The sequence below is a fragment of the Podarcis erhardii genome (genome assembly GCF_964252035.2).
Source record: "Podarcis erhardii genome assembly, chromosome: 16".
Lineage (NCBI taxonomy): Eukaryota > Metazoa > Chordata > Lepidosauria > Squamata > Lacertidae > Podarcis > Podarcis erhardii.
The window spans coordinates 20,096,768-20,121,093 of NC_138514.1; the positions used below are offsets into that span (position 1 = coordinate 20,096,768).

At 42.5% G+C, this 24,326-nt stretch overlaps 2 protein-coding genes and 1 long non-coding RNA gene across 5 annotated transcripts in view; 1 reads left to right on the forward strand and 2 right to left on the reverse strand.

The window, feature by feature from the left end:
- LOC309331123 (uncharacterized protein) overlaps positions 1-4,790 on the reverse strand; it is a 43,874-nt gene extending 39,084 nt beyond the window's left edge. For all 3 annotated transcript variants that reach the window (XM_081843182.1, XM_081843183.1, XM_081843181.1), the window contains exon 1: positions 4,683-4,790. The gene's annotated coding sequence lies outside the window, so the exon portion shown is untranslated. The remainder of the gene's footprint in view (positions 1-4,682) is intronic.
- Positions 4,791-4,946: 156 nt separating this feature from the next.
- SC5D (sterol-C5-desaturase) lies at positions 4,947-16,163 on the forward strand. The gene is made up of 5 exons (XM_081843187.1): positions 4,947-5,115; positions 6,326-6,543; positions 8,913-9,045; positions 11,224-11,324; positions 12,771-16,163. The coding sequence occupies exons 2-5, from the start codon at positions 6,334-6,336 to the stop codon at positions 13,221-13,223; spliced, it is 897 nt and encodes a 298-aa protein (XP_081699313.1). The 5' UTR covers positions 4,947-5,115; positions 6,326-6,333; the 3' UTR covers positions 13,224-16,163.
- Positions 16,164-17,595: 1,432 nt separating this feature from the next.
- On the reverse strand, positions 17,596-23,770 carry LOC309331168. The gene is made up of 3 exons (XR_014151745.1): positions 23,746-23,770; positions 20,818-21,088; positions 17,596-18,040 (listed from the first exon to the last, which is right to left on the reverse strand). It is a non-coding gene; the product is annotated as an uncharacterized lncRNA (long non-coding RNA).
- Between the last annotated feature and the right edge of the window lie 556 nt (positions 23,771-24,326).

Below are 24,326 nucleotides of genomic sequence, written 5' to 3' on the forward strand. Positions count from 1 at the left end.
GGTATGTCTTTGAGCAAGCTGCCAGACTAGTATCTAACAACTGTAAACATTTATGATGCAATCCTTTGCAGGTCTGCTTAGAAGTGAATTCAACTGCAAATGCAAATGTGATTGCAGCTTCAGTATGGTTGGGGAAATGGCAGTATCATTAATAGAGATCTTAAAACATCAGGCCCTCGAAACACCTCTATTTTCCATGGACATCCCTGATTTAGAGAAGCTGTCCTGGTTTCTGATTTGATCCCAGAATGTCCCACTTTTCCTTAGGATGTCCTATTTTCATTGGATAAATGTTGGAGGGTATGGAGTTATCTGACCCCCAAGCCATCTGAAGGCAATCCTGTATAGGGAAGGTGTTTTTTTTTTTAATGTTTAATGTCTTATTATGTTTTTATATATGTTAGAAGTTGCCCAGAGTGACTCGGGCAACTCAGGAAGGTATATGGGGTATAAATAGTAAAATTATCATTATGGAATGAGACGTCCCTATTTTCATCAGAGGGTACAAAACATTTCCCGAATAAAGTAAGTCAAAGTTATGCACTCGGGCATTCTAGTGTGCCACGTGAATTGCAAGCACCCTACAGGAAATAAGTAAGTAAAGGTTCTTGAGAGCCCAACATACCCATCTTCAGAGATTACCTGTTCTGTCTCTACAATTTTTTTTTTAAAAAAATCTAGCTCTGAAGCTGGCAAACTCTGAGACTTTGCATGAGTCACTGTTCCAGGGTATGCCTCCTTGCATTCACGAAGCACATGCAGTACAATGATTTCTTAACTGGGGGATGAATTAATTCTTTTCTTATCTACAATCTAGAAGGCAATTAACGCTGTAGATCTATGCAGTTTTACCTGGATGTAAGCCCCATTGCAATCACTGGCACTATCTTCTGAATCAACATGCACAGGCTTGCCTGGCACAATTCAGACCTAACTTCTTATCTAAACAGAGCACGGACTCTGTTTTTGTGCTATTTAGTGATATTGCTTTAGATGTCATGGGGAATAACAGATGGGCAACATTTTGCTGCGTCAACAGCCTCAGCAATTATCGTTATGTCATTTAAGGGGCATCGTGCTTGGAACACTTTGGCTCATTAGAACAAGGAAGTAACATACAGCAGAATTATTCTGGTGCCTCAAAAGTGTAGTACAGCAGAACTTTTGTAGAATAAATACAAAGCATTTCCTTTTATACTTAATAAGAAAGGTTTCATTTAGTGTAAATATTGCAACAGACTAGCTTTTTAGTCCAAATTTGCCAAATTGTGAGAATTGCACCAGAATCGCTTTCTTCACAAGGAGGCCCAATATCTGTTACATTCATGTACACAAATAAATGTGAATAAGCAGAGCAAAATGTTGCTATAAATTCCCCAGGGAAGCACTGTTGCTTTTTTCTTTCTTTCATCCTCTTCCTTTTTCTATGTGCCTGCTCACTCTTCAGCAGCTTTCTCTCTTTGCCACATTCTTATTTTATCTGTTTGTTAGGGTTGCCATATGTCCGGGATTTTGCAGATATATTTGGAATACTGCAGTTGGCTGCAGTGTCCGGGCGGAAATCAGAAAAAGAAAAAAAAGTGCTGTTTTTGCCAATTTCCCACAAAAATAGCTCAAAAACGGATTGTTGTTATTATTATTTTGCAATTTTGCCCAAAAAGATCATCAACTTTGGGCAAAAAAGACAAACAAACTGAACAACTTTGGCCCCCCCCCCATACACCCCAGTGTTTGTATGTGTGTGCGTGCTGTGCACTGTGCACCTCCAAAGTATGCAGAAGTAGTAAAAACTGAAAGACCCATTCCTCTCCCCAAAATGGGATAAAATGAGGGGGGGAGTGTGTTTTCTTCTCTTCTTTGACGATCACTCGTAGCTGAGTAAGATTGTCTTCCATAAACATGGTTTTAACAATGAGTCCATAAGTGACTGTGGAGGCCAATTCTGGATCCACACATCCTTCCACAGTGGGGACATTGGTTTCCAGGCGGGAGTTGATGACGGTGTGGATTTGCCAAGCGTGCCTTCCTCTTAGCATGTTTCTCCCTTGTGTCCTTAGTTCGAGTGTCTTCAAAGCCCATGACACCTTTGGTAAAGGCTGTTCTCCAGCTGGAGCGCTCGCAGGCCAGTGTTGCCCAGTTGTCAGAGTTTATACAGTGTTTAAGATTTGCCTTGAGACAGTCTTTAAACCTCTTTTGTTGACCACCAGCATTACACTTTCCATTTTTAAGTTCAGAATAGAGTAGTTGCTTTGGAAGACGATCATCAGGCATCCGCACAACATGACCAGTCCAACGACGTTGATGAATCATTGCTTCAACACTGGTGATCTTTGCACACAGACAAGTGCAGCGGTTGCAACAGCCTCAGCCAGAACAACAAAGAATGCATCACGGCAAGAGCAGCAACTCCAGAAGAAGCAATTAAATGCATATAAGGGCATAGGATTGTATCTTCTCATTTTGCATAAATTTATTGAAATAGGCTACAGCTTCTACAGGGAACCCTCTGAAATAATAAAAATAAAAAGGTCCTAGATAAATACAGCCTCTCTTTCTCCCTTGATCACAATCTATGGGGTTGCTCTACAGCACTGGCAGGGAAACTCTGCCACTACAGCTCCAATCATTCCTGATCATTAGCTATGCTGGCTGAGTGACTGGGACTCACAGGCACTGTAGTCCAGTAACATCTGAAGGGACAACAGGTTCTCCATTGCTGCTCTACACACCCGCTTTCTCCTGGGCACACCAGCTCTCTCAGAGAACTAAGCAGGAGACACAGGATTTTATTATAGGACCCAGCAAACTTCAAAAGTTTCATGCTGATGCCCTTCTCTCATAGGACACCTGGCTCCAAGTGAGGAAGTGTCGGTGCTACTAACTAGGGCAACAGCATCATGCCAAAAGTCTGGAAGGAATCTCTTCCCATTCCTGTGGGGTCAATCTGTGTGTGGCCATAGTTAGGAAAGATTGCAATGCAATGCAATCCTGAAAAGGTTTTATTCAGAATAGGATAGGATTGCCTTCCAGATAGGTGTGCATATCATCGAAGTCTTGATCCCTGGACTTGATGGGGTTGCTTTGGAGGCAAAGAGAGCTTCTAAGTTTCTGCCCCATCCTCCTCCCTTGCACAGAAATAATAATAGTAATAATAATAATATATTTATTTATTTATTTATTTATTTATACCCCACCCATTTGAAATATGAGCAACAGTGTGAATTATTAAGATAAATAGGTTAAATTGAATGTATTGAATAGTATAGGCAAAATACACAGCATTTGAGGCTAAATACAGAAACCATGAAAGGGGAGGATGGGAAGTCAATTGATAAAGTAACTTATGGTTTATGTAAAAATTTGTAACGCTTTTTTTCTTTGTGAAAAAATAGTAAGATTTTTTTAAAAAACAAAAGCATAGTACATACACAGCCAGTCTTATACCATATGTGTGGCTCAAGCAGCAGATCTTTTATCATTACTGTATTTATTTTACTGCTCTTTTCATTCTAAACAGAGGACAGTTTATTCTGAATTTGTTAAGCATGATACCAGATGGTGATCAAGTGAACATCACTTATCTGTTGTTTAATTTGGGACAGCTGCGAGATTTGCAGCGGCTGCCCAAAAGCTGAGAAATTTTATTGAGGTAAATATGGTGAACTGCAAGTATTTAATGGGATGACTTTAATATATTAGTTTCCTTTAACCATTTGTATGTTAACATTTTTGAGTACTGTTATTATTATTACTTTTGGTATATTTTAATATATATATAGGTTCTATATAATTTTTTCCCCTGTGGTTGATATTATGACCATTAATATTGAAACAATAAACTATTCCATCATAAATCTATAGTGACTATGTGAAAGTGGGCAGTCAGAGGTGGATCTCAACCAGTTGAAGACCACTATATATAGTTTTCTCTTTTTAAAAAAAACAAAAACGCTTTTGAGGGTGTTATGTACTGAGTTGAATAGGATCCAAACTGCAGCAGTCTGATTGGTCCTAGAACAATAGGATCCAAATTGCAGCAGTCTGATTGGTCCTAGAACAATAGGATTCAGAATGCAGCAGTCTGATTGGTCCTAGAACAATGCAGCAGTATGATTGGTTGGCAGGAACCACCCAATCATGCTCCAGATATATGTGAATCCACAACCTGATTGGCTTACAGTAGAATTCCAGAATTAGCCAATCATGTGCAGCCCATTGTGTAAATAATGTATATAAAGCAGATACTTTGAGGGGACTTGCATTCATTCCTCCTCTCCACTATGAGCTGAATAAAGAGCATGAAATCACTTTGCGACTCTGAGTATATTTCAGAGAGTTTTTTTAACCATCACGTGGTGAATAATTTTTATGAAGTGAGATAAATATAGGTGGGTGGGGGTGCGCGCCCTTCATTACTGAACGCTGGTCACGTCAACCTGCAGCTGAGGCTGACACACCTGAGGTAAAAAAAAAACTAGGCCAACTTTCCCTCAGAGCTCCATCCTCCCCTTGAGAAGCTTCTGACGGGGTACTTTTTTACCTCAGGAACGGGAAAACAAAACCGCGCGACACGCCTAGCCCCGCCCCCTTTCGACGCCCGGCCTGCTCATTCGCTCGCGACCTCCTCCTTTCCTCCAACTGCCCCGCCCCTCTCTGGAGATGCGTCCAATCCGACGCCGTACTTTGAGCCACGCGCGGGTGTCGTCACATAACAGGCCAGCGTCGCGCGACTCCTGGCCAGGGGCGCTGTCGTACCATCAGGCTAGCGATGCCTTCTCTTTGCCCGCCCCTTCTTTCCCTCCTCAGCCATTGGGCCGCTATCCGCAACGGCCACGCCCACCGCTTACCTGCTCACACGTCACGTCGCGAGAGCGTTGGATTTCGACCTGCGCGGCGCTTTTGGCGGAGTAAGAGGAAGGAGGCGGCGCAGGATCAGGCAGGCAGGCAGGCAGGCAGGCAGAGGAAACACCTGTGGAGGGCGAGGGGCCTCCCTCGGCTCGAAGGACAAAAGCAGGGCGAGCGAGCGAGGGGGGGCGCGGTTCCCAGAATGCAACGGGGTGTAGCCCCCCACTAGTCCACCTTCTGGTCCTCCTCCTGTGCGCAAGCCCCTTTTGGGTAAGTAGGATGCAACTACTTGCGGGGCTTAAAATTCAATCTGCTTGGGCGTCATGGTGGCTTTTTAATTGTAGGAGCTCTTTTTGAAGCAGCAGGAACAACTTGGCAGGTTCTGTAGCTTGTCCTCAAAACTGCCTCTTATTCAGGCCATACATTTAAAACATGCTTTAGTTATTTGTTCCATATATATCCCACCTTTTTCTCCGAGAAGCTCAAGGTGGCATGTATGTTTCCCCCCATTTTCTCCTCGCAACAGCCCTGTGGGGTTAGTTAGGCTGAGAGTGTGTGGCTGGTCCAACGTCTCTCCTGATAATAATAATAATAATAATAATAATAATAATAATAATAATAATTCATTCATACACCACCCATCTGGCTGGGTTTTCCCAGCCACTCTGGATGGCTTCCAACAAAAGATTAAAAATACATTAAAACATCAGTCATTAAAAACTTCCCTAAACAGGGCTGCCTTCAGATGTCTCATGGGTGATTTCAGATCCTAGTCTGACGCTAACCACTGCACCACACGGGCATCGCAATATAAAGTCATTTCCCAGGTGTCCTCAAATTCAGCCTTCCAGATGTTTTGAGACTAGAGTTCCTATCATCCCTGATCAGTGGTCCTGCTAGCTAGGGATCATGGGAGTTGTAGGCCAAAAACATGGAGGGCTGAGTTTGAGGAATCCTGCTTCAAACAGTCATAGCTGTCTTTTCCCCCAAATAATTATGGGAGCTATAGTTTATTAAGAGTGCCGAAAGTTGGTAGGATACCTTCCAGAGTGAAGGCCAAAATGAGGAATTAGTACAGCTTTTCTAGCCTCTTTTTTTCCATGTCTCCGTGTGGTTTCCTACTTCCGATGTATCTAAAAACTATGTAAAAGTTTGTCTTACCAATAAGCTCTTCAAATTTTCTCCCGCTTGTATCAGCCATTAACTAATGCTTGTTTTGCCACATTATGTGTTCTTTATTATTTTTATTTGAACAAGACTTTTAAAGTAAAGCTTTTTTGCTTCATTGACTCTGCTCATTAGCCATGCTGGCATTCTGTTAGATTATTTGTATATTGTTAGTTCACTAAACATTTGGGAACTCATTTGCACAGCATTGTAGCCTATTTTTAGAACAGCTTACCTGTCAAGGTTACTATTCTTGTGTCTTCACTGAGGTTTGATGTATCCCCTTCCATTAATTCATGGCAATTTTATGCAGGTACAACAATGGATCTTGTCCTGGCATATGCAGATGACTCTGTTTTGACGCCTTATGTTTATCCAGCAGCATGGCCAGAAGATAACCCTTTTCGACAGTTTATTAGCCTTATTGTCATAACAAATGTGGGTGCTCTTGTCCTTTATTTGCTGATTGGCAGTTTCAGCTACTACTTCATATTTGATCACTCTCTAAAGAAACATCCTCAGTATTTGGAGGTGAGTCACTGTGTCACAGCTCTTCCCTTTTCTAAGTTCTTCAGTGGTCTATGGCTAGGCTTCAGAGAGTCTTGTATGTACCTTTCTGGAATGTCTGTACACAGACAGACCTCTGTTGTGTGTGGTGCATAGCTGTCAAGTGTCCCTTATTTGAAGGGGCAGTCCCTTATTCCAGCACCATGTCCCGCTGCTGTCCCTTATTGATGGATGTCCCTTAAATGATGTCCCTTAAATTTCAAAGGAAGCAGCTCCTCTCCCTCCCTCCCTGCCGGCCAGGGAGGAGGGAGGCTCCAATTGTGTTGCTCACCTAATAAGTCTAAGAACGACTGGGGGGTGGAGCTTGCATGCCTTGTGTGTGGCTAGTTAATGCAAGCTGAGGGGTTTTTTGAATGCTGGATGCCATTTTGTTGCACGTGCTGCTGCAAACTTTGCAGTGCAAAGCCAGGCCGGGGAGCCATCTTAAGTTGAGACTGCATAGGCCTTGTGGTGCATGTGATTCAGATTCTATTCAGTTGAACTTCTGGTTACAAAGTTGGTTGGACAGTGTTCTTGAAGCTACCAGCATGAGTTTGACCAGACTGCAGGAGGACAGGAAGACGAGTGCCTGGAACAGGTGAGGCTGCACGTCCCTTATTTTGGCTGTTGGTCCCTTATTTTCAAATCTGTAAGTTGACAGCTATGGTGTGGTGCTTTTGTTTGTTTGTTTTCACCCTAGTAAATGCAGTCACGTTTAAACCAATATGGTCATTTTGGAACATCCTTGTAACACTAACATTTTGAAATGCAAACAGTTTAGATTTAAACTATGGGTGTTTTCAGTGTGATTTGCAATTTCAGTGAAAGCATTTTCTTCTCTAAGCATTTCTAGGCCTAATAATGCTGCTTAAGGTTGTTACTCTCCAACTATTTTGTGGAAATGTTCATTGGGTCCTGGAATGTAGTGAGGTGGCCTTTTCAGTTCATAGAGCTTAAAGAGCTATAAGGGTGACTTTTCCACCTATTCTTTCTGAACCTGCTTGTTTATGATTGCGGTGGTGACTCTAGTGCTTATGTAAAGTAATCTGGATTACTGGAGTATGAACAAATGAAGTACTCGTCGTACTCCAAGTAAGATTATTGGTATATCTAGTACCTAATTTAGGGCTTCACAGATGTCAGATTTCAACACCCAGTCAACATTCCCAGTAGCCAGCAGCAATTGGAATTGTTTACAGCAACATCTGGATTATGTAACTCTGATCTAGCCTAACAAGTTTCTGTCTGACTGGCAGCAGCTCTCTAAATCTCTTGCAGGTGTCTTTCACTTGCTTTGATATGTGCTATCCTCCTTAATTAAGAGATACTGAGGTTTGAACCTTGGGATTTACCATATTTTTTGCCCCATAGGGCGCACCTAGGTTTTTTTTTGGGGGGGGGGAATAAAGAAAAAAAATTATTTTCCCCCCAGGCACGGGGCTGGCGCGGGGGAAGCCCGAGCTTCTCCGCACCCCAGCCCCCAGAGCAGCCTGCTATCCGTAAGCCTAGGGAACCCGGCGGGAAGTCCTGAAGCCTGCATTCGCCCCATAGGACACACACACATTTCCCCTTCATTTTTGGAGGGGGAAAAGTGCGTCCTATAGGGCGAAAAATATGGTATCTCTTCTAGTAAAGGAAAGCTCTTTGGGTGAGGTTAAAGTAGTTTTGTGGGGGAAAGGAAGCAAGCAGAGCCTTGCAGCTATTTTGCCATAAGTATAGATCCCCAGGGTAGTAACTCTAAAGCAGGCATAGGCAAACTCGGCCCTCCAGATGTTTTGGGACTACAACTCCCATCATCCCTATCTAACAGGACCAGTGATCGGGGATGATGGGAATTGTAGTCCCAAAACATCTGGAGGGCCGAGTTTGCCTATGCCTGCTCTAAAGCAGAATGCAGGCAACAGTAAGGGGCGGGTCCTAGGAATCTCACAGCTAGCTCAGCCACAAGCATTGTTACCTGATTGGGAGTAGGTTTTGCCTTTCCTTACCAGGTCTAGTAAACCTCATCTGTCTGAGATGAGTCCTTTTAACTAGGTTTTTCACAAAGAAACATGACCTGTTTATCTTTCTGCTTTGCGGAAGAATAGATACTTACGTTTTTAAAACATGCATGCTTCTCAAAGCAGCGTACTGTACTGGCAAAAACTAAGCTAGGAAATCTCAGTTTCAAATGTCATTTTGTCATGTGACATTAGACAATCCTGTCTTTGCTTCAGCGTCTCACCTGCAGTATGCAAATAACAATATGCCTCTGCCTTAAAAGGACTACTGAGATAATATTTGTGCTAAACTTTCAAAAATGCTGTAAATGTACAGGATATTATTTTATACAAAGTGTCTTCTCCTGTGTTCAGAATCAAGTGCAGCGTGAAATCAAATACACCCTCAAATCAATGCCATGGATCAGTATCCCCACTGTTGCCATCTTCTTTGCTGAAGTCAGAGGCTACAGCAAACTCTATGATAACATTGATGACTCTCCTTATGGTAAGGAAACTGCTTGGCATGTCCTCTTTATCGGGTCAAAGTCTCTGTCCTTTCCTTATCTCAAGAGTCCACTTTATGTAACTTATTTCTCATTTCTTCTAGCCACCATTTGTTGTACATAGGATGGCCTCTTATTTATTTCTTCTCATGGGACCTTGCTACATATGACATGCATATTAAAGCCCAAGCACTAGAAACAAAGGGAGTCAGATCATTAGTCCATCTAGCTCAGTATTGTGTGCACAGACTGGCAGCAGCATTCCAGGGTTTCAGGCAGGTGTCTCTCCCAGCACTACCTAGAGACGCTGGGGCCTACCACTGAGCTCTGATATTTCCCCATTGTCCTTGTTTTGGGGAGGGAAGGGGTTGAGTGTGCAAAAGCAGGAAAAGATAGAGTGCAAAACCCCACCTGCTGTTTCTCTCCTTCAAATTCCTTCCACAACTTGAACAGATGCTGGCAAGGACAGTAGAATCACAGGAACGTAGAATTTGAAGGGACTCCCAAGGGCCATCTAGTCCAACCCCTGCAATGCAGGAATTGCAGCTGAAGAATATCTGAAAGATGGCCATCCAGTCCCTGAGCTAGCTTTTCAATTGCACACCCTCCTCAGTCTCAGGCTATACTGCACACCCCTCATTTCAGCCTTGCCTTCACACTGACCACTTCAGCGCAGAGAGCAAAAAACACCCTGCTATTTACTTTGAAGCACCAGATGGGCAACTATCTCCATTGTCTGTCATGGGATATTTATGCCACTGCTGAATCTTGCTCACCTGCCATGCAGGTAATAAGGGTATAATTATTAGGAGATCTTCTCCAGCCAGTGCTGTGAGGTGGGCTGCCTCTGCTTCCTTCCCCAACAGGATTCTTCCAGGATGTGCAGCTTTTGTGGGCTTCCCTTACACTTAAACATGCATGGAAGAAAATGCACCTAACCCTACTTTATGGAGAATAATGAGGGCCATTATCGTGGAGGAACTCATGGGATTTGTAGAGACAGAAGGGTTATCTAGTCCAGCGCACCCACCACAATGCAGGAATCACAGCTGAAACATCCCAGACAGATGGCCATCCAACCTCTGCTTAGAAACCTCCAAGGATGGAGAGTCTTTTCTGAGGGAGTCTGTTCCACTGTGAAACAGCACTTATCAGAATCCCCTCCACCCCAATGTTTAGTCAGAATCTCCTTTCTTATAAATTGGATCAGTTAGTTTGTGTCCTCCAATCTGGAACAGAAGAAAATAAGCTTACTCCACACAAGGGAAGTATTGCTCAGGTTTGTTTCTCAGCTCTGACTCAGCTCATCTTCTGGGCACCTGGGCAGATCACTCAGCAACCTCTTTGGGATGGGGAGTTTTTCCACTGCAGCTTTACAACAGCATTTCAGCCCACATATTACTCGCCCCCATATAAAAGGCAGAGACACACACGGAGAGAGCGCGCAAATTGTAGGGAGAAAAGTTGCTTACAAAGTAAATGAGGCTTCCAGTGAAATCCCGTATCAGGCACTTCTCATCTGGAGAAAGTGAAGGAGAAAGAAGCTCCCAGAGTGCCCTTAGCAACAGCCTTAACAAGAGGACAGGGCTGGTTATGAGCCAGCCATGTGTGAGTGGGGCAAAGTATTATGTGTGTCTGAGAATATCTATTAGGCTCGCCTTTTAGCCATGGAGAGAGCAATCAGCATCCGAAGTTGCTGTGGCAAGGGTACAACAATTCAGTTGACCACAGATGATTGACAAGTGATATCAGATGACATTGTCTGATTGACATGGGGAAACAGTTTAGCAAAGAAGTGGCCAAGTTGAACCCCCTGGAAGGCAAAGAATGGTCTGCAGGCCAGACGTTCTGAGCTCCTGTTGTAGGTCAGCAACATCTAAAGCAGTGCCTTCGGCTTAGTCAATATGTGTTTCTAAAGCACCTTTGTACTTATTTGAGCACCTTGCCATGGTAAACTGTCCGGCTGGAGTTGCTCTTCAGGTTTTATCTCTTTAGCCTTCAGATCCTTTGCAATGTATTAATTAGCTCTGTTTGCTTGAGATTCAGCGTTGCCAAAGGCTCAAGTAAGGAAACTTCTTTCTAAACATTCTAAACATTCTTAAACTCTTAGAATTCTTAATTCTAAACATTCTTAAATGTCTATTTAAAAAAGAAACTCACGCCTTTCTTTTTTTGTCTAGGTTGGTTTGGTGTTATCCTCAGCATGCTCTCTTTCCTCTTCTTTACTGATATGTGTATCTACTGGATTCATCGATTTCTCCATCATAAGCTTTTGTATAAGGTATGGCAAAGTGCTAAATAGTAAGACATGCTTAGAGAACAGTGCACCCAATCTGGAGGATGCATTCCATGTGCAGATGAGGGTGGAGTGAAGGGACTCTCCATGTATCAAGGCAGTATATCCCTCATTACCAGATGCTGGAGACAAAAGGCAGGGAAGGACCCTCAGTTTCATGCCTTGCTTCTGACTGGCTGCTGGTGCAAATAGAATGCTAGAGTAGATGTACCTCAGTCTGATCCATGAAGGCTTTTCTAGAGTTCCTACAAGGATCAGCCAGTTTGGAGATAGGAAACACTTGCATCCATTGTGCTCTTCTCTAGCATTGTTTCCTTTGCAGCAAATCAGTTATGTGGTCATATGCAGCAGTAGGGTAAGCCAGGTAGCATGTCGCTGCTTCTTAAGCTTTTCTGAGTTGTGCTGTTTGAGTCTAATTTCTCGGTTCAGTGTCTACATAACTTGCTTTACTGTAGACCACTAATAATAGGATTCAAGGCAGATGTGTGTGAAGCTGTGTGATAAATGTATACTTTGAGGTAGGAAACTTATGAATATGCATCTGGCCCTAGAGGCTACTTGCTTAACTTGCAGGAAAAGCCAGAGAACTAAAAGACTAGCACCAGCAGCCCACTGTTGATAGAATCAAGTGCAAAGGATGGTACGGCCCCGAGGTTGGTGCAGCATGGCAATAAGAAAAGTAAACCAAGGAGTTACCTTTCTCCAACTGCTAAGGGGGTACCGTTATTGTGGTGCTAGATCTCAAGGCATTGGAGTATAGTAGAGCTGGAAAAGTTATCCAAAAGGGTGGCAAAAATGATGAGAGAATGGAACGTTTTCTTTAAAAGAAATGTCTTTTAAAGTGTAATCAAACATAGGACAGAACATAGTGACTGAAAGGACAGACATAGTACAGATGTATAAATCATGAATAGCACAGAGAAAGAAATTAATGTAGCCCAACAAAAGGAAGTATTTCAGACACTCAGTAATATATGGATTTCACTCTTTTCACCAAATAACTTGATAGTTGTTGTCTCTCTTTTTTCTAAACTAAAAAGCCTTAGATGCGTTAATTCTTCCTTATGGAAAGCGTGGTCCAATTTGACAGTTACATTTCCCTTTTCTGTATCTCTTTCCACCCATCAACTCTCCACACTTTGCTTTTTAAAGACTGTGAACTAGGTTTTAAATGTAGCCAGGCCAGGGGTTCATGTAGCAGAATTGTGATCTTTGCCATCTTATTTTTCAATAAAATAAAAGCCTAGCTTGATTCTCACATACCTGTAGTAGTCACACACACAAATAATCCTCCACCTCTCTGCCAGGGCATCTCAGAATCGTCTTTCCTTGCCACAGGTGATGCTTTCTGTTGCTGTATTAAAGTGAAAGTGTTCTGGGCTCTTTCTTGTTTCTATTCTAAGGTTCTAATTCCTCTCTCTTCTTCCACAGCGTTTGCACAAGCCCCATCACCTGTGGAAGATCCCAACTCCATTTGCAAGCCATGCTTTTCACCCCATGGATGGCTTCCTTCAGAGCGTCCCTTATCACATCTACCCATTCCTTTTTCCCCTGCACAAGGTCACCTATTTGGGCCTCTATGTCTTCGTCAATATCTGGACAATCTCCATCCATGACGGGGACTATCATGTTCCTGGCATACTGAAGGAAATTATCAATGGTGCCGCCCATCACACTGATCACCATTTGTACTTTGATTACAACTATGGCCAGTATTTTACACTCTGGGATAGAATTGGGGGCTCATACAAAAACCCTTCTTCTTTTGAAGGGAATGGGCCCCATGATTATTTGAAAAAGCTAAAAGAAAGCAAATTGAGCAGTTTTAAAAATGGCTGTGGGGATGAGGGAGTGCTAGAGGAAGGCAGTTTTAAAAATAAATAGGCTCCTCCCTCTCCAAGGATCAGAAAGCCCTATATGCATTATTTTTAAATAACTATATAAACTTCCCTCTCCTGTAACACTACTGGGAGACAGGCACTGTAGACATCACTCAGATATCTTGGTGATGGAATTATATAATTGAGAACTAAGTTGTTCTGTAATGAAGACTACACTTGGTAAGGCAGAAATACATAAGTTGCGAGTTGCAGAGCAACAACTTTGTTGTATACAGTAATGGAGAAAATGCCTGTAGCTGATGATGCTAATGGTAAGTTAATTTGGGAACACTGCTTTTTCTTGCACAATACATAGGAGCCGAAGCCTGACATGAACTCTGTTGCCATTGGAATGAGTTTAGAAGCCATTTGCTTCTTTGTGCGACCCTTAACACTCTCGAATCCATAGTTTGCAGTTCAATTGTAATTCCAGCAAGATGCTAGAAGTCAGTGTGTGGAGTTGACAAACTAGATAGCTGCCTTTGTGACTGCATTTACTAGCGTGAAAATGGGCTTGCAGGATGAATATCAAACATGCAACATTCATGTCACTTTCTGTTTTCCAAGTGCCCCAGTTTATCAGATAAGATAAAACGGGTGGTTTTTCATGAAGCATCACATGTCCAGATTGCTTTATAGGTTGTTTTCAAAAGATGCTCCCTAGCTTTTTAGAAAATATGTGTTTAAATGCCCTTTTTTCTTAATTGAACCGCAAGGTTGATGCCTGACTTCTGTTGCGGAGTAGATACTTGTTTGGTATTTCAATGTCCCTCTGTTGAAAGCATCATAATGCAAATGCAGAAAAGGCAAAGAAACTATTGCTATGTTATACTTTCAGGAATCCTTTGGATTATTATCTTATAGGGAATCGCAGTGAAGCATACAGTAACGTTGCCTTTCCATAGAGTGCATTATATATTAGAAGCAGAGCAATGTGATCTAGCTAAAGACAAAAATGATCAGATTCTCAAGGCTGTAGAGCGCTCTTTGCAATTCTCGAGGGGCCCTATGAGAGTGAAGGGGACAGAGGTTTGGTCAAGTGAAAAAAAAAGCCATCTTGGGAAGTTTTTTTAAGAGCTGAATCCCATTTGGCTTCCGTTTTGAGCCTTGTCAGTGGGTCCAGTCCACCAGTAAGTTTATTTTAGTGGTGCTTGCATTAGTCAACTTATTAGTAGATTAAACCCAGCACATTTTCTAAGCTGTCTCATTGGCTCTTCTTTTTTGCAATTTGCTGTTACTTTCTTTCCTCTCAGCATGTGTCACTTTGAAGTCTAAATGCCAAAAACATTCAACAGTGCTATGCTTTACTGCTTTGATATAGACAAATGCATAGAATTTCAGAGACACTGCAAAAAGGAGTTCTCTGTTTGATAATTATATCATATGAAGGATTGTGTTTTCTGGTTAAACCAGGCAGCAGCCTCTGGAAACTGTCTTTTTCTTTTTAAAGAAAAGGTTTTCAAGAGATAAAAGCATGACTGCTATTAAAGTTATGAAGCTTTACAAATTACCTACAAATTAATGGAAGTTGTGAGCTTTCTAGAACTACATAAGGCATATGTCACAAGTAAGTTTGCTTGTATGTGCCATTTTCCTTGTATCCTGAACTGGGTAAATAAGCAAAAAATATCCACTGAAGATTTGAGACCAAAAATTTCTGGCCTTCAGAATAAAGGAAGGCAGGAAGTGCCCCCCCACACACACACCAAGTGAGACCATGCCATATTATAGAGGTGAGTCATTGATGACTGTAGTAAATGACTTTGGGTCCTTTATTGGGCAGCCCTTCCAATAATTAGGTTAATTGCATCCATTCTTGCTCCTTTTTCCTTTGCGTGACACGCATCTCCACACGCTGGGGAGCAACTCAGTGCTACTTAGTAATACGGTGTATATGTGGTGATAATTGTATTTTGCAAGGATACAGCTTGCATTTTTTTAAAAGCCCCCATTCTTGTGCATGACATTGTGTGGGCAGAAATCATCAGGGTCCTCTGTAGGAGAGGAACTTCCACTGATTAGGCAACAAAGCATATTCATAGTGAATGCCTCACTGTCCTTTCACATAACCCCCAGCACTCATGAAACAAATCCCCTAGTAATTCCTTTGTTCTCTTTCATCCATGTCCTTGCTTGGGTAGGAACAGGAAGAAGCTGAAGAAAGCTGAGTTCAGGTTGTTGTTGTTTTTTAATGTGGAAAGCTGTCTCTACTGTTGAGAGAATCATGAATAATTCCATCCTACTGAAGGATCTGAACACCTTGTGTTTTTCCTTCTCTTAAAATACATATATGCATCTGTTCAGCTGAAGATGCAAATTAACATAGGCTGTGTGAGATTCAGTCTAGGGGTTCTTGAAGCTGTCACTGAAGAAGGAGCTGCTGAAGCCATCTGACATTATTTGAAGATCCATCGTTGTTAACTGTTGCAGTAGAGAGAAGTCAGCTGGTTCTGACTGGAGTGTTCGGGACAATGATCAAGAGGAAGGCAGTGAGAAAATCTTGTTTATGTTTTATGTGGCTGTAGGGACCTCTGATGCATGTGCACAGCTACCTTACCTGTTGGTATGTGTTTTAATGGCCATGCAAGCTCTTGTCTTGGCTGTGCCCATCACTGGAATGCAGCCACTGGAGGGTTAGGCAAGGGCAACCTCAGGCCAAAAATAGGTTCCTTACCTTTGGTTTGAAGTGCCATGTTTGCAGAAAGGGTTCTGCCCCCTCTCCCAGCCTTGGCATGACTGTTAGTTAAGTCAGTCAGACAGTCTGTCTGTCTAAAGAGCTACAAAACAAACAGGGATAATAGGGCTTTGTATTTTGTTGTCTGTAAATAATAATTAAAAAGTGACTGTGGATTCCAAATGGCTGTCAAATGGGGTTGTTGATCTGCTTGTTGATCACTCATACTAATGTTTCGTGGTGGCAAATAATAAAGAATTTTAAAAGGAACTGGGTATAAATGAGTGTCTTTCCATATACCTCTGTGGTTAACATAAGGCATCTGTTCCCCAAATGCATACGGACTCCATCGTTCCAGATGAGCCACATGCTTGACCCTGAATGTCCAAAACCAAAGGTCAGAGCATCAGTCACGTTCATTTTAAAGCTTTCTCTGTTTCTTTTCTTTTCTTTTAAACTGTCTGTTTTGTAATTAATGATACCACTTAAAAGTTTTGGACGTTTGCTCATTGTGGGTTCAACTTATATGGGATCCCTTTGGGGAATTACAGCGCATGCTTTCATATTCTCTCTCTCTCTCTCTCTCTCTCTCTCTCTCTCTCTCCACACACACACACACACACATACACACACATACACACATACACACACACACACACCCTTTTTGCCACTTACAGATAGGGATGGATAAATCTGTCAAGTTCTGTTCCTCATTTTTCCAGTCTTTAGCCCAGTTGTCCACATTTCTATATGAGTTTATGGATTTCTTTAAAGTCCTCATGAAAATTTGTCCACGTTTTAGAGTCTGCTTCTCTTACAACATATTTTTGTATGCTTAATGCTCACAAACTTGTGGGGTCAGTTCCCCTTATAGGATTTTTTTATATGCTATTTTCACTAATGCTTGCACACATTATTTGGCTGGAGAATTACATCAGAACATTCAGGAAAGTGAATGCCAAAAGAAAGCTGTGTTTTGGTTCATGTATTGTTTCAGGATGTGCAAATTAGGTTGGTTCCCATCCAGATTCCCAACTTGCAGATTGAATTTCCATCCTGCTCTCCTCTAGAATACTGTGCAATAGCACTGAATATTATTGCTAGCTGATAGTACAATCAATCACAATTTATTGTTCACAAGCTGTCTAAAGTTCTAAGCAGGGTAACAAAAAATAACACAGACGAAATCTTGCCCAAACATGATGCCAAAGGAAGAGAAGAAGGTGGAAAGAAGAGTAAAATGAATTTAGTATATATATCTTTTTAAATGCCTACAAGATGGAACAGCCACAGCGATTCCAGAAGGGAATAGCCCACTTTTGGCTTGTCCCAGTGAGACTGCTGAAGTTGACCTAGTTGCCTTCTCCTCACTTTTGAGAGCCGTCACATAGAATGGCCATTTTAGGTTCAGCTTTGCATCCTATGGTCTGGTTTTCCTAAAATAGAAAGGCTGTGCCCACACCATACATTTAAAGCACCTTCTCACCCCCAATAATCCTGGGAACTGTTGTCCAAGGATGCTGGGAATTGTAGTTCTTTGAGAGGTAAGCTGCACTTCCAATGATTCTTTTTTTGTGGGGGGAGTGCTTTAATATGGTGGGTGCAGACCAAGACCCTAAAAAACATTCAGCTTCTAATAATGCAGGCTGGCCACGAGGTGGAGCCCTTGAACCTAGTCAGAACTTCCTGCTCTTGGAAAATAAATCTGGTAGATGGAAAGACCTTCAAGGTGCCAGAGACACCAGCAAGAAAACAAAAATAATAGCCCACTTCATGTCAGATTATTTTAAAAGGCAGACTGAGAAAGCAAATGCTTGAGTTAAAGATCCACAGGACGCTCCAATCAGAGAGAGTTTGGGGCATGTTGAACATGTTTTGAAACCTCCTGTTAGGACTGCTGTGCTGGTTTAAAGGCCGCCACTTTTTATTCTGTCTTTATCTTCAGCAGCTGCAGTTTGATAGCACTTGAAGAGCACAGGGTGGGAAGGGCTGACAATGCCACAACTGTAGGTTTCTATGAATTTGGAGTTGTGTGTGCTGCTGAAAAGTTAAAAGCAGCAAATGGCTTGCCTCTTCAGCACATGGTGAAAATCCCCAGCTCATCAGCATTTTCCTCTGTTTTCATTGTGTCTTGGGTGGGAGAGAACCTGAAAGTATATTGGGGATAAATTATTTCTCAAAAGTCTCATACGTACTGGACTAGAATGTGAGGGATAGCTTCCTATTCATCCATCTAAGAAGGAGTTCGTGTTTACCATTGTTGTTTAGTTGTTTAGTCGTGTCCGACTCTTTGTGACCCCATGGACCAGAGAACGCCAGGCACCTCTGTCCTCCACTGCCTCCCGCAGTTTGGTCAAACTCATGCTGGTAACCTCGAAAACACTATCCAACCATCTCGTCCTCTGTCGCCCCCTTCTCCTTGTGCCCTCCATCTTTCCCAACATCAGGGTCTTCTCCAGGGAGTCTTCTCTTCTCATGAGGTGTCCAAAGTACTGGAGCCTCAGCTTCACAGTCTGTCCTTCCAGTGAGCACTCAGGGCTGATTTCCTTCAGAATGGAGAGGTTTGATCTTCTTGCAGTCCATGGGACTCTCAAGAGTCTCCTCCAGCTCCATAATTCAAAAGCATCAATTCTTCGGCGATCAGCCTTCTTTATGGTCCAGCTCTCACTTCCATACATCACTACTGGGAAAACCATAGCTTTAACTATACGAACCTTTGTTGGCAAGGTGATGACTCTACTTCTCAAGATGCTGTCTAGGCCTGTCATTGCTTTTCTCCCAAGAAGCAGGCGTCTTTTAATTTCGTGACTGCTGTCACCATCTGCAGTGATCATGGAGCCCAAGAAAGTAAAATCTCTCACTGCCTCCATTTCTTCCCCTTCTATTTGCCAGGAGGTGATGGGACCAGTGGCCATGATCTTCGTTTTTTTGATGTTGAGCTTCAGACCATATTTTGCACTCTCCTCTTTCACCCTCAATAAAAGGTTCTTTAATTCCTCCTCACTTTCTGCCATCAAGGTTGTGTCATCTGCATATCTGAGGTTGTTGATATTTCTTCCGGCAATCTTAATTCCAGCTAGGGATTCATCCAGCCCAGCCTTTCGCATGATGAATTCTGCATATAAGTTAAATAAGCATACTCTGAAGTAATATGCATTACAATCTAAGTTTATCTAACTGCACCACTGCTGCCACCATCTATGGCTGTTTGCTCATTAAAGCTTTCCATTAGAGAAGGCGGAAGGTACAATGTGGGGTTGCTCAATGATGTCACAGTGCCCAACTTCAAGGCAGAAGAGGGATCCGTTAAATGCCTTGCAACAGGAACTCAAGAATGGCTTGTGAAAGCCATGCGGCTAAGCTGAAGCAACCAGCTTAGCTTCTTCACATGCTGAGTTCACCAGGTAGACTGAAGAGGAACAATGGTTTGATTACTTAGTGCCTTCCAAGGTGAGCTATGCCTGGCAGGATAGCTTACTCTATGGGCTTAATCCTTTCATGCATCAATTAGATTTAAGCATCTTGGTTAAATGAGGCTGATTATCCCACAGGAACAGAACAGGTTCCCAAAATGGAGACTACTATTTAAAAAAACAGTTTTGTAATGAAGAGATCATGTTGCTAGCATGGGATGTTTGCAATAGGTGGTCTTTGATGGAGCCTCCAGACCTGTGTAAATATGGGGGAAGATAAGTGCAGAATACCAAATCCAAGCACCTGTGCAGCTGCACAAATGGCCTCTCAAGACATGCAATACTGCATAGAGGTCAGAAAAAGTAGCTCTCCTCAGTGTGACTGTCAAATGGATGCTTTCCTGAAATTGCCTTTTTAAAATAAATTAATTGCACGTGGTTGTAATTGCTGTAACTCTTGAATGCAGGCACAGAAGTGGTCACTCTAATTGCTCCGTAACTGAATTAAAGTGACATTTGCAATATTAGCAGTTAAATTGTATTAACTTTCTTTCAATCGTAGTTCAATTTATCTTTCAGACAAGTGAGCCAGAGGCTAATCAGTTGCCCCATGTTTATTGGTGGGTCATAAAATGTGTGCTTAAGCTGATACTTCATTAGCTTTGGGGGGGGGGTGGAATGCATATTAAGCATTTAATGAACTCCATGTTTAGGGTTTTTTCCCTTAAACCCCCCACACACACACACACACACTCCAAACTAAAAGATGGAAATCCAAGTCATAAAAATATAGGGAAAGCCCTGTTGTAGAAGACCAATAGCCCATCAAGTAAGATACAAATTCTTACCGCTATAGACCCAAACAAACTAAAACCAACAACTGTACAAGTAAAATATCAAAGCATAAAAATACATTAAAGTGGGTTGTCATATAAATGGTATAAAATAACAGGAGTATCTAAAACATGTATAAATATGACATCCATCACAATACCTTAAAATATGGCAGCTAAGAGTGAGCCAATAAATGATATAACCAGATTAAAAAGTGTAGTGTGAAAGAACGGCAAGTGGATGGGATGAGTTTAATTGGGGGAGATTTCCTTTTGTGTTTCTACAGCCAGAAGCAACCATCTCTGTTAATTATTTGTTTGACTCTGCCAAAAGTTAGATCAGATATATTCAAAAATCACACTTAGAAATCTTGAGAGAATGGGGGTCACCAATCCAATTCGACCACCTTTATAGAAATTACAGGTAAGCAGATATCATTGCCAAAATTGGCAAAAAGGTTCCCAAGATTGTTGAAGTTTGGATGCCGGACGCCATTTTGAATTAAGGTGGCAGACCAAATTGTGACGTGTGCAACTCCCCCTAATTTTTGGCATGGCAGGTCCAAATTCACAAATTGCACTATCCATTTAAACATCTCAAAATACCTGAGCAGCAACCACCAGGCACTCCCTGCTAGTAAAACAACATGTCCTAAAGATACCACAGTCTCAACTGACCTTCGTTCCAAGGAAACTAAATGCTGGGAGAGTGCTGGAACTTTTCACTGTTCAGAGATTGGGGCTCACTCAATGTGCAAACACTGCAGCCACAGGGTTGGGATGATTTGATGTTGAAGATGTGTGCGGTTGCCTCCATACATATTATGAGCCACTAAAGCAGTGATAGGAGACCCTTGCCTTTTGGGTGATGATGGACCACAGCTCCCATCATTCTTGTACATTGGCCATGCTGGCTAGTGCTGATGGGAGCAGGAGTTCTTGGACACTCCTGCCAAACATGGAAATAAACTCATAAAACAGCAGCTGCTGTCATGTTTAAAAGGAACCTCAGCCAGAGAATCGCTTGACCTTGAAATAGTTGTTGCTTGCTTTTCATCTGGTACCCCCAAATCAAGATAAATCATTCAAAGCGCCATCACTTTCAGACAGGGCTTTTATATTACTTAGGTTCCAGAACAGGCTCTCAGCATATATAGATGGGAGACATCTTGGAATCTCGGTCACAGAATGGAATTGTATGTTTGATTGTAATCAGATTGGCGATACTATGTACTATTTGCTGTTCTTTCCATTTGGAGCCCAGTGGAAAAACATTGCCCTCTGTTCTCTTCAGTTGTAGTCGGACCAATCACCTCAGGAAGTGCTAATTGAACTTCTATCTGATAAACCATTGCACATTACATATTTGGCAGCTAAATTTTCACTGGCAGCTAAGAAGCTGCGCTCTAGTTATATTAAGAATTGCAATGCATTCTAAATCTTAATTCAACGTTTTGTTGCCCTTGGAGGGTAGAATACATAGCTATTAGTGATTGTTCTGTAATTTTCCATATTGAGTTTTCTTTTAATTTGTGTACCGGGTAGGTATGTCTACATTTTAGATATTGTAAGGCCCTTGGCTATGCACAACGAAGACTGACTTATGTCAGAAGAGTGCACCTTATGTGTCTCTTTGTGAGTTACTTACACTGGGTTTGCTGCTCCTAAGCACAGCTAGTTATGTTTTGTACCTGTAGCAACTGATCCTCTCAAACCCAATGTGAGCATGTGCAAACGCTACTGAACCCCACACAGTCAAAGCTGATGAGAACAGAGAGCAAGCAATCATACAGAGATACATTAAGCAGTCTCCCTGTGACAAATGTTTTGGCCTCACAGAAACCCCTTTTAACACAGAATCCTCTAGATATTGGGACGCGGGTGGCGCTGTGGGTTAAACCACAGAGCCTAGGACTTGCCAATCAGAGGCGTGTAATATATATATATATATATATATATATATATATATATATATATATATATATATATGCATGCATATCAGCATATAACAGTAACAACAGTAAATAAGTATTCCATATATTAAAAACAGGCACAAGATAGATGATAGATAGATAGATGATAGATAGATAGATAGATAGATAGATAGATAGACAGATTGTGTGTGTGTGCGCGCGCGCGCGCGCGTACACACACACACACACACACACACTCTAAAAGGCAGGATTAAAACAGCCCATCCACTGAAGCAGGCCAAGGATAATGAGAAGACAAAGGTCTTGCAGAAAAGAAATGCTTTTGCCTAGCACCTAAAGATAAGTAATATGGGGGTCAGGCAGGGCATCCCTGGGGCCAGTAGCCCACAAACAGGAAGCTACCACAGAAAAGGTCCACTCTTATGTTGCCACCCTCTAGATCTCCCATGGTGGAGACACATGGATAAGAGCCTCAGATAATGATCACAGTGTCCAGGTCAGTCCAAATGTGGGGAGGTGGTCCTCAAGGTGTTGGAGGGGCGGGTCTGAGCCAAAGGTACTGCTCAGTACCTTTCAGCCCTGAAATGACTCTGCTCACCAGAATTTCCTAGACAGGGATGAATAGAAGAGGGCTTCCTCCTCCAGTCTTTCTTAAGCAACAAGGTCTTCTTGGTCTCTGCCGTGTTACTGTATCCCTGGTGGTTCATTAGTTTGGGCTCACTATTACTCTGGCCACAGAGACCTCTGCTGTTGCTAAGTCTGAGCCCTACAGTGACAGCAGCATCCTAGCTTTTAGCTCCACCTGCACTGGAAGGTGATTCTTCAGTAAAAGACACCCAACCTGCTCCGGTCATCTCCTACTAGAACTGATCAGGGGATGTTCTACAGGCAGATGGAGTCCAAGGACAGCAATGCCACACCATCAGGCCAGAGGGATGCTGACCCCATAGGCTCATCAGACAGAAGTGCTTCTGAGGGTGGTCCCTCCATCAAAGAAAGGGAAATCTGACTTGAGGGGGAGCTGACAGCAACTTGACTCTGCCTCCTTGTTAGTCCTTTGATCCTAGCCACCAGCTTGTACTGGGGCTTCTGGTTCCTAAACTGCAACCAATAGCCCAGGCCAGACACCAGATACAGGATCCTGCAGCCCCCCTCCCAACTATTGCTGCTGCTTTGATTTAGGTTCATAACCTGTCGAGTGCTGATTGCAGCTGTAAATTTTCATATAACATCTGCCTTTACTTTGAAAGCAGGAGGGAGCGGTAATTGCATTTCATAGGCAAAGCAGAGATCTACGACAGGGTGCATATCATTAAAACCTGTGGCAGAAGAAGAGAAAATGTGGATAATTAATATTTTATATTTGGTGCGGCCAAATTACCTATGAAGAAATGATAAGGTATCCAGAAATCATATTTATTCCTCTGCAGAGATGTTCAGAGAAATTATAAATGTGGTTGGATTACCCTTTGATGCTTAATACCCGCCATCCCCCAAGTCATTCTAAGATTTTCCTTAAAGGCTATAAAAGCACGAACAATTCACATGTAATGCAGAGGAAAATAAGCTCAGCTAATCACAGCCTAGCTAATCCTCTCTCAAGTGCTAAACAAGCTAAAATTAGACATGTAGGGCCAAACCCACTCTCTGCTGTTTCCTTCAGTTGCCTTACCTACTGGGAAATGGGGTGTAACTCCAGCAATGATGGTGGGGGGGAGCTGTGAGGTACATTCAGACCACACCCACACCACACACTGAAGGCACTATGATACCACTTTAAACATCATTGCTTCCCCTGCAAAATTCTGGGACTTGTAGTTTTGTTAAGTTTTGTTACTGAGGGTTTTTAGGGTTTTTAGAAGGTTTCCTTTTCCCTTCCCAAAGCTACAGTTCCCAGAGTGGTTTAAAAATCATAGAATCTTAGGGCTGGAAGGGACCCAAGGTTCATCTAGTCCAACCCCCTGCAATGCAGGAATCTCAGCTAAAGCATCCATGACAGATGGCCATCCAACCTCTGCTTAAAAACCTCCAAGGCAGAAGAAGAAGATGAGGAGGAGTAGTTTGGATTTGATATCCCGCTTTATCACTACCTGAAGGAGTCTCAAAGCGGCTAACATTCTCCTTTCCCTTCCTCCCCCACAACAAACACTCCGTGAGGTAAGGGAGGCTGAGAGACTTCAGAGAAGTGTGACTGGCCCAAGGTCACCCAGCAGCTGCATGTGGAGGAGTGGGGAATCGAACCCGGTTCACCAG

Coding starts and splice junctions, on each gene's coding strand:
- SC5D (XM_081843187.1), top strand. CDS start 6,334: ATGGATCTTGTCCTGGCATATGCAGATGACTCTGTTTTGACGCCTTAT. Junction 6,544..8,912: donor AACATCCTCAGTATTTGGAG/GTGAGTCACTGT, acceptor TCCTGTGTTCAG/AATCAAGTGCAGCGTGAAAT. Junction 9,046..11,223: donor CATTGATGACTCTCCTTATG/GTAAGGAAACTG, acceptor TTTTTTGTCTAG/GTTGGTTTGGTGTTATCCTC.